General features: G+C 46.1%; 1 protein-coding gene across 4 annotated transcripts in view; it reads left to right on the forward strand.

Annotated features, from left to right (window-relative positions):
• Spink4 (serine peptidase inhibitor Kazal type 4) overlaps window positions 1–10,512 on the forward strand; it is a 76,943-nt gene extending 66,431 nt beyond the window's left edge. Inside the window, exons 1-4 of one of the 4 annotated variants that reach the window (XM_021726923.3) lie at window positions 3,832–4,696; window positions 6,932–6,972; window positions 8,354–8,466; window positions 10,123–10,512. In XM_021726923.3, coding sequence (XP_021582598.2) covers window positions 4,636–4,696; window positions 6,932–6,972; window positions 8,354–8,466; window positions 10,123–10,168 — 261 coding nt within the window. In that variant the 5' untranslated portion in view covers window positions 3,832–4,635 and the 3' untranslated portion in view covers window positions 10,169–10,512. Of the gene's footprint in view, window positions 1–87; window positions 6,973–8,353; window positions 8,467–10,122 lie in introns of those variants that run through there. The other 3 variants (XR_013438154.1, XR_013438153.1, XR_013438155.1) reach the window with 3 other exon arrangements.
• Window positions 10,513–11,240: the final 728 nt, after the last annotated feature.

An 11,240-nucleotide genomic window follows, 5' to 3' on the forward strand; every position in this document is an offset into this window, starting at 1 on the left:
GACAGGACAGGCTGTGGAGCTGGCTGGGTCTAGATCAGGCTTTTTTTTTTTTTTTTGAGAGAGATTTTTTAATATTTATTTTTTTAGTTTTCAGCAGACACAACATCTTTGTTTGTATGTGGTGCTGAGGATCGAACCCGGGCGGCACGCATGCCAGCGAGCGCTACCACTTGAGCCACATCCCCAGCCCCTAGATCAGGCCTTCTTAAAGTGAATTCCCACACCTCGACTGCTCAAAGCAGGGAGATGGACAGGTGAGGACACTTCAGGCTGGAGGAAGGATGGAGTAGGAAGTGGGCTGGAGACCAGGGAAGGTGGTTCAGGGGCAAGCTGGCCATGTTGATCATGACATCTGGCAGGCCTGACTTGTGCTTGAGCTTAGCTCATCTACCTTACGCCAAACACAGTTGTTGTACCTTCCACCTATCCCCAGGATTTGTGACTCAGCTAATGGATCCAGTTTTGCCGTCATCAAGGAGTGGCAGTACTCCTGGAGGAGCTGGGCCCAGTTCAAATCTGAGCAGATGGCATGAAAGCTTCTGGGTGAAGCTGGGAATGTTGGCCTAGCCAATGCACCTGTGCCTGGTCTTTACTCTGATCAGAGGTGGAGATAGAGAATCACTCAGACTCTCTGCTGGAGCCCTCTTTCAGGGCATCTGTCTTAATTGTGTGTTGATTCTAGCATCTCCATAGGCCTTGGCCTCTGTTCTGCTTCCAGGAATTGCCACATAAGCCCCCTCCTTGGTATCATAGTGGCTGCACATAATTCATCTCACATTCATCTCTCCAAGGCCTTCACATCTTCCCTGGAAGTTAGGCTGGTGGTGGGATGTGTTGGCAAGCCTATTTCTCAGATGGGAGAACATGCATAGGCCAAAATCAGGGGTGGAAAGCATGCAAGTTCATCCAAGAAGTTGGTGGTGGGGCTGGAAACTAAGCATGACCTACCACTCACTTTTTTTTTTTTTTTTTTTTGTACCAGGTATTGAGTCCACTTAACCACTGAGCCACATCTGCAGCCCTTTTTATTTTTTATTTTGAGACAGGGGCTTGCTATGTTGCTTAGGCCTTCGCTAAGTTGTTAAGGTGGGGTTTGAACTTGTGTTTCTTCTGCCTCAGCCTCCCCAACCACTGGGATTACAGGTGTGCACCATCACGTCTGGCTTCTTCTCACCTCTTGCCACTCACTTCCTTGTTTATTTCACTCTAGCCATAATGGTCTCCTTAGGATTTCCTTCTTGAGCAAGCCAAACCTGTTCCATCTCAGGGCCTTTGCACTTGCAGTTCCTCTGCTTGGCAGGTTCTTCTTCCAGATCTCTGCAGAACTCTTTTTGTCTCTGCTTACACATTACTATCGAAAAGAACAGACTCCTTCCTTTGTCACTCTTCGCCTTAATGGCACTCGACTTCTACATAACATGTCATGTGTTTTGGTAGTTCATTGTTGTCTGCCAGCCTTCTAGAATGTGTCTTATTTATAGCTGAATCTCCAATAACTAAAACAGTGTGTAGAACATGATATAGATAATAAATATTTGTTGAACAAATGATTAAACCCAGAATGCCTCACTCCTGGTCCAGAACTTTTACCCTGTACTTCTCTGCATCCCAGAGAAGTCAGAGGATGGGGAGAGCATAGAAAGGGTTGGGGGGTTGGCTCAGACTGGAGGAAAACACTCTTGTTCCTTAGCTAGAAACATACCAAACACTGACCCAGGCCGTGCACTGTGAAGTCTGGGTGTGTCAGAGGGCTCTCTTGAATTCTCATGGCTTCCCCAGAGCAAGAGGGGATCATTGGGGCAGCAAATGCTTCCCCTTAAGAGCCCTTTTCCCAGAACTGCCACCACCTCTATCCTTGGGACCATTGTCATCTGCCTCCTTTTGGATCTGTCACTCAACATTTATACGCCTACTGTGTGTCAGGCTCAGGACTGGGCACAAGGGAGATAGAGATAAATGAATCATTGTCCTCACTGCCAGAGAGCTCACAGCTGTCAGCAAGGCAGATAAGCAAACACACCAGAGCACAGGGGAGAGATTCTAACAGAGGAGCAGAGGAGCAGTGTGGGAGTGCAGCACTTGTGGTAGTCAATGATGGCTGTGCCTAGGTTGGTAAAGGGTAGTTAGGGAAGGTTCCAGAAGAGGGGATGTTTGAGCTGGTTCTTAGAGGACCAGGGTACAGACATAGAGAAGGGCATTACCAGATGAGAAAGAGAATCAGAGGGTTCAGTTGAATGGAAGAAGTGCAGGTCTAGAGTGGGATGGGGCAAAAGTAAAACTAAAGAGAGACTGTAAGGGCCTTGATCACCAGGCTTAGGAGAGTGGGCTGAGTCCCATTGGCTGTGGACACCAATACAGCATTTGGGGCAGGAGGATTTGGTCAAGTTTGCTCTTTAAGAAATTTTCCATGGTTGCTGTGTGCAGAGTAGTTGGGAGTGGTTGGTAGAGGATCAAGAAAATGAACTAGGGGTCAGGTGCGGTGGTGCAGGCCTATAATCCTAGCAACCTGGGAGACTGAGGCAGGAGGAGATCAGCCTCAGCAAGTTAGCAAAGCCCTAGCAACTTACTGAGACCCTGTCTCAAAATATAAAAATGGCTGGGGACGTAGCTAATTGGAAAACCTTTTGGGTTGAATCCCCAGTACCAAAGGCAGGGGTGAGGGAAGAACTAAAATGAATTAGGAGATGATGGAGTCAAGACAAAGGGCTGGATTTGTTTGCCCTAAAAGTCCTCATCTGGCGTTCATGCAGGTGCAGGAGGCCAGACATAAAGCTCCTGGGACCCCCCACCCTCAAGGAGTCTCATAGCAGCAGAATTTACATAACCTTTAAACTTATTCTCCCTTTATGAGATGATATTGTTTTAGGACAGGAAATCATCATTAAATATTTGCTCTGCCTAGTTAAGCAATGAAGTGTAGCTGCCACCTGCCTCAGAGACATCCATGTACCTGTATAGGTTCTTAAGAAAGGGTAGGAGGATTCTGAAGCTAAATCAAGGACTACTGGGGACTTCATCATAGGCTGGGCATAGATCTGGAGCCTCTATGAATCTGTAGAGGTGACTGGCTGCCTGGAGCCCCCAAAGGGGTTGTTCTTAAATAAGAATCCCCCCCCCCATTAACTCATTGTTCTAGTCTCAGAACTTCTCTGTAGGCTTGGAACCTTTCAAAATAAATCTTTCTGGGGGGAAAAAAAATCACTGATGTTTGGACTAGGGATGTAGCTCAATTACAGAGCACTTGCCTAGCATGTGCAAAAACCTGAGTTCAAAGTAGCACAAAAAAAAAAAAAAGCAAAACAAAAAAACCCCCCAAAACCTCACAAATAAACAAACAAAAAACACCTATTCTAGGCAAGTATTCTATCACCAAGATATCCCCAGTCCAATATTGAAATATTGATTTAAATATTTCATAGTAAAACTGTATTTTTAAATTCTCCAAAGGTAAATAAAATCTTCAGATAGAGTTCAAAATCCTTGACCTAAATGAATTAGAGAAAATCAGATATTCTTTTTTTTGGGTATGGGGGGAGGATAGTGGGGATGTGGCTCAGTGGTCAAGTGACCCTGAGTTCAATCACTTGACCACTGAGCCACATCCCCAGCCCTATTTTGTATTTATTTAGAGACAGGGTCTCACTGAGTTGCTAAGTGCCTTGCTTTTGCTGAGCTGGCTTTGAACTCATGATCCTCCTGCCTCAGCCTCCCGAGCCACTGGGATTACAGGCACGCAGCACCACCATGTCCAGCTTCATTGTATTCATTTTATAAGTCAGAAATTCTTTGAAGGCAGATAATCAAAGTACTCATTCATATGTATTACAGAGATATGGGGAAGTTTTAGATACTGCTTTTTCTTTAAAAGAATCCTGTGTTTAACCTATTAAAATGGAAATGAGCATATAGTACCTGAAAAACATGAAAGTATCTTTCTTCTAATGTTTTATTCTGGGTCAGGAGCAGGGGGCTAGGACATGCAGCATGAGAAACATGCTATTTAAAAAGTCTTATTTTGCCTTTATTTTATCTGCTGGTCATGCCCACTTCATGGCACCAAAAAATAAGTAAAAAGAATCAGTTTTGTTTATATTTCTCTCACTGCATACTTAACAAATGTTTCCCATCTGCTCTCACCAATCCAGTTTCACAGCTCTTCTGGGAGAGAGGCTGAGTCAGCATTATCATCTCTTGTTTTGTGCACAGAAAAACTGAGGCCCAGTTAAGAAAAATGGCTTTCCTAAGTCACAGGGAGGTACTGACAAAGGTATCCATGACTCCAGCCCCCTTTCTCTGCCTCCTCCTACTTGCTGCTTTTTCTGTTCTTTCTCTTCCCTTTTCTTTTTAATTCAACTACCCTTTCCTTGCTCCAATCTACTTTGCAAGTTATCCAAACATTTGCTCCCTCCAGAAATCTGCCATTCTCATAGCCACAGCTCCATGTCACCAGAAACTCAGAATATTTACTTTGAACCAGCCCTTTCCTGGTTCCAGGATGCAGGGATTAACTTGAGGTGACGTTCTTGTCTCCAACTGGCCCCAGATAAGGGTGGGGATCAGCACTATAAACAGGTTTCCATCCTTCCTTGCCACCCAGGCCCCAGTTAGCTTGGGCCACACCAGCTCAGGATCAGCATGGCCTTCCGTCTATGGGTGGTCACCCTGGCCTTGGTTGCCCTCCTCGCTCTGGACACGGGTGAGTGGGTAGAACCTGGACTTTGGGCAAGGTGGTACTGGCAGAGAGCTTGGGAATGTGGGTAGAGGAAAGGCCTGGAACACACCGTGAGGATTCAGCTCTCTGCATATGCCTTCCTTCTACATATACACCCTCTACTGTGGTGGGCAAACCCCTGAGTAGGAGAAAAGAAACGAGTTCAGATTCTAAATTTGGCCTAGAATTGCCAAAGTCCCCTTCCATTTGGGGCCTCAATTTCTCCAGCTATACAGTAGGAGGTTGTCCAGTTCATAGTTGCACTGGGCAATTACTGGACTAGAGGTTGAGGAGGCAGTAGGAGTAGGTGGGTGTCAGTCCTCAGGGCCAATAGGCAACTATGCTCACTGAGGGCTGGTGGATGCTGAGAGACATTCTGACTCCTGTTCTGCCATGACATGCTGTGCTTTGAGTCTATGAACAGCCATGTGAGCATTTGGGAGCCCTTCCCTGAGAATCCTTATGTGGGGCTAGACACATATATCTGGAGTGGGGCTTCCTTGGGGCTGGAATACATCAGCACTTTCACAGCTAAGGCACTGTGACCCCTTTAACACATCAGTTAATAAAAACAGACAAAGCACTCCTGATGGACCTTAAGTCCAATGGGTAGAGAAGGAAAACAGACAATAAACATAGGTAAATGTATGTTAAACAGTAGGCTAAAATGTGGTAAAGCCAAAAGAAAAAATATAAGCTGGGTAATAGGGATTAGGAAGTGACTGCAATTTTAAGTCAGGGGAGATCTCTCCGAGAAAAAAAGGAGATGAATGAGCCATGTGGCTATTTGGGGAGTTCCAAGCAGAGGGAATAGCCAATGCAAAGGCCCTGAGGTAGAAGCATGCCTGGAGAGTTTGAAGTACTGTGAGGATGCCAGTGTGGCTGGAGGGCAGTGAAGTGCAGGGTACACAGCAACAGGAGAGACAAGAAGCAAACTAGGAACTAAACTGGGTAAGGCCGCCTGGGCCAATGTGAAAACTTGGCTTCTCCTCTAAGTGAACTGGGAGGCACTGAAGGGATTTGAGGGAGAGTTGTATTTTTAAAGAATTGCTCTAGTTGTTATACTGAGAATAAAGTAAATGGGGGTGGGTGGAGAGACCAGTTGGGATCCAACTGGACAGAAGTCATAATGTTTTAAAGCAGGCCCTGGCAGGTCTTCAGGGCCATTGACTCATGGCCACTTCCTCATCCACTTCTCCAAATGGGGACACACTGTGGCAATGAGAAATGGGTCCAGACTGCTTTCTCCTAGCCTGGCACCAGTTTTCTGAAGGTTTCAGTAAAGTGTTTGAAGAGGATCCTTGTACACATTTCAGATCCTGCATGGACTGAGTGAGAAGGGGGCACTTTGGATCAAGGTCAAATGAAGCTGGGGTGTGAATGCAAAATTTCCCCACATTTCCCAGGAAGAAACTCTGGACTCTCCCTTCCCCTGGCACACTTTAGTGGTCAAATTTCTGAATACTGAAGGTGTGGGAATTGACCAGGGTGCCACAGAGTCAAAGAACCCAAGGTTCACAGGGAGGCAGGGTGACCCAGTGAGTGGGGTAGCATGTGATTTTGTGGCAAAGCCCAAGTCCAGGTCTGCTCAGGAAACAATGGGGGACAACAGGGAAGTCTTCTGAGCCTTGAAAGGATGGTATGATTCAATAGGAGAAAGGAGGTAGGCAACATTTCAGGGAGAGGGGCTTTGCGTGAACCAAAACAGAGCCTGTTACAGGAACAGTGAGCAGAAGAAAAGCTGGACTTAGATACATGCAAGGTCATATTAGATAGTGAGCCCAAGGTCAGATGCCTCAGTCCTATGGATGGGCTCAGGGAAGCAGACCACAGCATCCACCACTGCCTCCTTTCTTCCCTCCTTTCTTCAGAGCAGCAAAAGAGGTCTGAACAGTGGTTAAAATCATGTATTCTCAATGCCTGGCACAGAGTAACTACTGAGTTGTTGATATTATTACATGGGACACCATAATTTCAGTGGACTCTAAATGAGGAACATGCTGGTGACTACCTTCCTGATTCAAGACTTTCTGTCACTATGTATGTAACAACACAAGATCACATCAGCTTTCTGGAAACCCTATCCTCTGGGTTAGTTTGAGAAATTCCAGATTGGTAGTGTTGGGGTCAGGACTCCCAGAGAAGGAGAAACAGTCCTCAGATCCCAGGTTCTGGGACCTAGGACCAACGTTACCTTATTCTTACTGATTTGTTTTTCAGAGGTTCCAGTGTCAGCAAGAAAGCGCATTTTCTCAAGAATGGTAAGGCAGATGCTTGATATTGTGGCCTTCCCTCTGCAGAGAGAAGTCCTTTCATCCATGCTGGAACACCAGAATTATTCTCCACTCTTGCTTAGATACCTTCAATGATTCCCAAGGAGGTCAGGGTGGACTCCTGAGCCTGCATGATCCCCACATTATTCCCTCTAGGCTAAGCAAGTCTATCCCCTTCATCAAAGCCCTTGGGATCTGTCTCAACCTGGTCTCCAAGGCCCCTTCCCTCAGTGAGATTCTCCCACCAAGGTTTAGCAGCACAGAACATCTTCTCTGCTTTGTGTAATACAGACAGACCATATGATTCAGGCCAAAGAGGTGACCCTAGCACACTGAATGGCCTCATGGAGTGCCAGTCATTCCCCACTGGGTGTCATCATTCATCCCTTCACTCTGAGTAGACAAACATCAAGTTGCTCCTGAAGCCTATTCCACCTTGCTTCTGGGTCTGACATCCCCAGTGATCCTAAGGCAGTGGTGACAGCATCCTTGGGAACATCAATCAATCCTTTCAAATAGATGAATGAGTAAGTTCAAAGCCACCTTCCCATCCAACAGTCTTAGCATCTTCCTGTCAGTGCATCAGAATGAACCCAGCTCCACATACTTGGTGCCAGATAAAAAGCCAAATATTTAACATAATTTCAATTAGTCCTATGCAAGGAACATTCCTGATTTTTACACATGAGGAAACTAATACTCCAACAATGGAAATAGCTCATCCAAGTTTACACAGCTAGTCTGGCAGAATACAGGGCTTTAGCCCGAGCTTTCACTGCTGCACCACACTGCCTCATTCTCCCTTCTCCCTGTGCTAGGGCCCAATCTTGACCCGGTTCTGTCAGATATAGTCTGAATCTCTTTCAAATCGAGCCTCAATTAAGCTCCAAGCCCTGCCTCATTTCTCCAATCTTCCCACACTGTGTACCTTCCTTCCAAGGACTTGATAGGCTATAGTGAGCTCAGGGGCTCCTGGGAAGAGGGCCCCCTAGGATGATGGGTTCTGTCTCCTGGAGTCCTCAATCAGACAACAGAGAGGTTCTAGTTGGATCCTCTGAAGAGTAATTTAACCAGTCCCCAAGAACTTGAGGGCACAAATTCACTCCACACAAATACACAGTATACTTGGGATACCCACACCTCAGTAGACACAGCAACATACTCAGTATGCATCCAACCACAGGTACCTGGTCATGTATACACACACAAATATACCACAGGATCCTAAGGGGCTGGTTTTATGTTCACTAGACCTACACACAGTCTGTCTTGAATTTGGCTCCATCCTGGGGCCTCTCAGGCTCCAAGCAGAGCTCCTATATCCCTCCCTATTGTCTCTGATTCTGAGTCTCCTCTGTCTCCTCCACAGCCCATCTGTGAGCACATGACAGAGCCTCCAAATTGTTCCCAGACACCAAACCTCGTCTGTGGCACTGATGGGGTCACATACAACAGTGAATGTCATCTCTGCTTGACCCGAATGTAAGACCTCCCAACTCAGCTTGCTTGGGTAGGCCCCATCTTGGCTGCACACAAATCTGAAAAGAGAAAAGAATTGACCTCCTTCTTCCTTCACACATGCTTGGCCTGAGGAATAGTGACATTTACTCTTAACATAATAAGCCAAAATATAATTGAAAGAGGGGGCATGATTCCAAGCAGAAATCCAGAAGCTGGTGGGGGTGGAGGAGAGGGGCCAGAAACCCTGGGTTCTTTTTCTTATTCTGCCCTTGACTGCTAGGTCACCTCATTCTATAGAATGTTCTTTCATTCTATAGTCAATAATTATATTGAATACAATAATTATAAAGAATACTTACTATGTGGTAGGCACAGGACAGAACAGAGCACAGTAAGTTAGATAGCACTGCTGGCCTCCTAGAGCATCCAGTCAATCTAAGGGGGAAGCCAAGTTGATGGTCAGCTAACTGCACCACAGAATGCCCAAGGCTCATATAGACAGGGTACCATGGTAACAAGGAATGGGCACAGGCAGGGAAGACTGCCTGGAGGAGGTAATACCTGAGCTCAGCCCTGAGGGATAAGTGGAAATAAGCTAAAAAGGAAAAGGTAGGGAAGATAATTTCAGATAGAAGAGAGGGAGTTGGGGAAGGCCTGGAAGGGAAAAAGTGTATTTGAAGAAAGTGGACAAATTGGAGTGTGAAGGGAGAATGGGGGAGGGGCAAAAAATTAATTCAGAGAGGTGAGAAAGAGGCTAGAACATGACTTTGGTAAAACCGATCACCTACTTGGTCTCATTTCTTCACCAATAAAATCCTGAGTCAGCTTGAGAGCTAAATGAGTTCATGAAAGAAAAGAAAGTTTCTTTGTGGCTGGAAACCACAAAGCTCTAGACAGAAGTGAAAATTTGTATTGGAGGAACTTTAAGAAGCAGCAGAACACTGTCCAGTTTAGAAAAAGATCAAAATTAGACTCACAACAGCAGCACACGCCTGTAATCCCAGGGGCTCAGGAGGCTGAGGCAGGAGGATTGTGAGTTCAAAGCCAGCCTCAGCAATGGCAAGATGCTAAGCAACTCAGTGAGACCTTGTCTCTAAATACAAAATAGGGATGGGGGTGTGGCTCAGTGGTCGAGTGCCCCTGAGTTCAATCCCCATACACCCCCCAAAAAGATATATTGATGGCAGAATTTCAGGCTTGGTGTGTAAATGGACATGAAAGGTGAGGGGAAACAGAAGGCAAGAACAACACGCTGCTCTTCTAACCCGTGGGCTTGGGTGGCTGGTGGTGTTAATTGCCAAGATGTGAACTATGAGGGTGCAGGTAGTATTTGTAGGATACAATGTTTGTGAACAATTGAACCTCTGGTATATACCAGAGATGTGCAATGGACAACTGCATAGTCAGGAAGGACAGAGGTCTGGGTAGAAGATAGACTTGGCAGTCATCAGCATGCACAGGTGGTGGAAATCCCAGGAAGCTGAAATCTCCCAGGGGCAAGATATAAGAAGGAAAGGTTATAAAAATACTCACAGATCCCTGGGATCTGCCCTATATTCCTACACTGTAGGATATGGGAGTGGGTTCAGCAGGGTATCTGCACAGATAGGGCCTGGTCCTTGAAGGGTATGTTATAGTTCCCAGAGGTATCCTCATTCTTGTCTCCTGTAATCCCAGAGAAACCAAAAAGGATATCCAGATCATAAAGGATGGCAAATGCTGACCCTGAAGGAGCGCCTCAAGCCAGGAAGCTTCAAGCTGGAGAACAGTGATGGGCAGGGAAGAGATGTGACATAAAATAAAAGCTCCAGCCCAGCCCAGGGAAGTGAACCAGTGTCTTTGGGGACTCTGGGGGAGGTGATTATGGTGAGGGCTGGGAGGGTGAATCTTGCACTATTCTTTCTGTTATAAATCCGATGTCCAACTCCTTTCCATCCCTCTGGTGTTCAACCCTATCTCATGTCTCTTTTGAGGTTTCAGTTGTCTTCTGCCCACTTGAGAGGTAGCCTCTGACCCCAGGACAGTGCCTGGAACTTGGCTGAGATCAATATCCTTTGCCACTATTGAGATGTGTGGTTTAGTTTTATTCACTCCCTTCATGGAACCACACCCTCCGTGACTTTCTCTTGGGTTGTTCAGCACTCTGAGGCATGCAGACACATATACAAATTTGATACAAACACAGCTCATATTCAGGAAGTTTACACAGAACAGTGAACTAGGTCTTCTGTTCCAAATCCTCTGAATGCTTCCCTAAACCCTGGCCACCTAGACTGTCACCTGAAAACCTCTTGGATATCCCAGGGTCCAGTTAACACTTGGCAAAACAGGATGACTTCCAGATCCTTTTCTGCTCTTTAGGTCAACATCTGCTGACTAGATGACATTAGACACAACTCCAGGCACACACAGCACATGTATATCCACATCATGGACCACAGAGACACAGAGTACTAGAAATCCCACCAGAGACCCCAACTTATGGTACATGCCAAATACTTCCCCCTCCCTTTTGGCCTTTTTGCCTCTTGATAATGGTGTCAGGGGAAAGGAGTGTGGAGAAAGGCCTGACCAGGCAGGAGCAGTTGTTTCACATGGATTCAGATTTCTGTTCTAGGTGGCTAGAAAGAGCAGGAAATGCTCCAAGAAACCATATGTCATTGAGAAGAAAGCAGAGCAGGAAAGGCAGAAATTGTTGCTGATAGACTCCAAGTGGCAGGATCTGGGAGAAGAATCTTCTATAGGCCCTTCTACTACTATTGATAAACTTGTTTCCCATCTGCAAACAAATGATG

This window comes from Ictidomys tridecemlineatus, chromosome 4, assembly GCF_052094955.1.
Source record: "Ictidomys tridecemlineatus isolate mIctTri1 chromosome 4, mIctTri1.hap1, whole genome shotgun sequence".
Classification (NCBI taxonomy): domain Eukaryota; kingdom Metazoa; phylum Chordata; class Mammalia; order Rodentia; family Sciuridae; genus Ictidomys; species Ictidomys tridecemlineatus.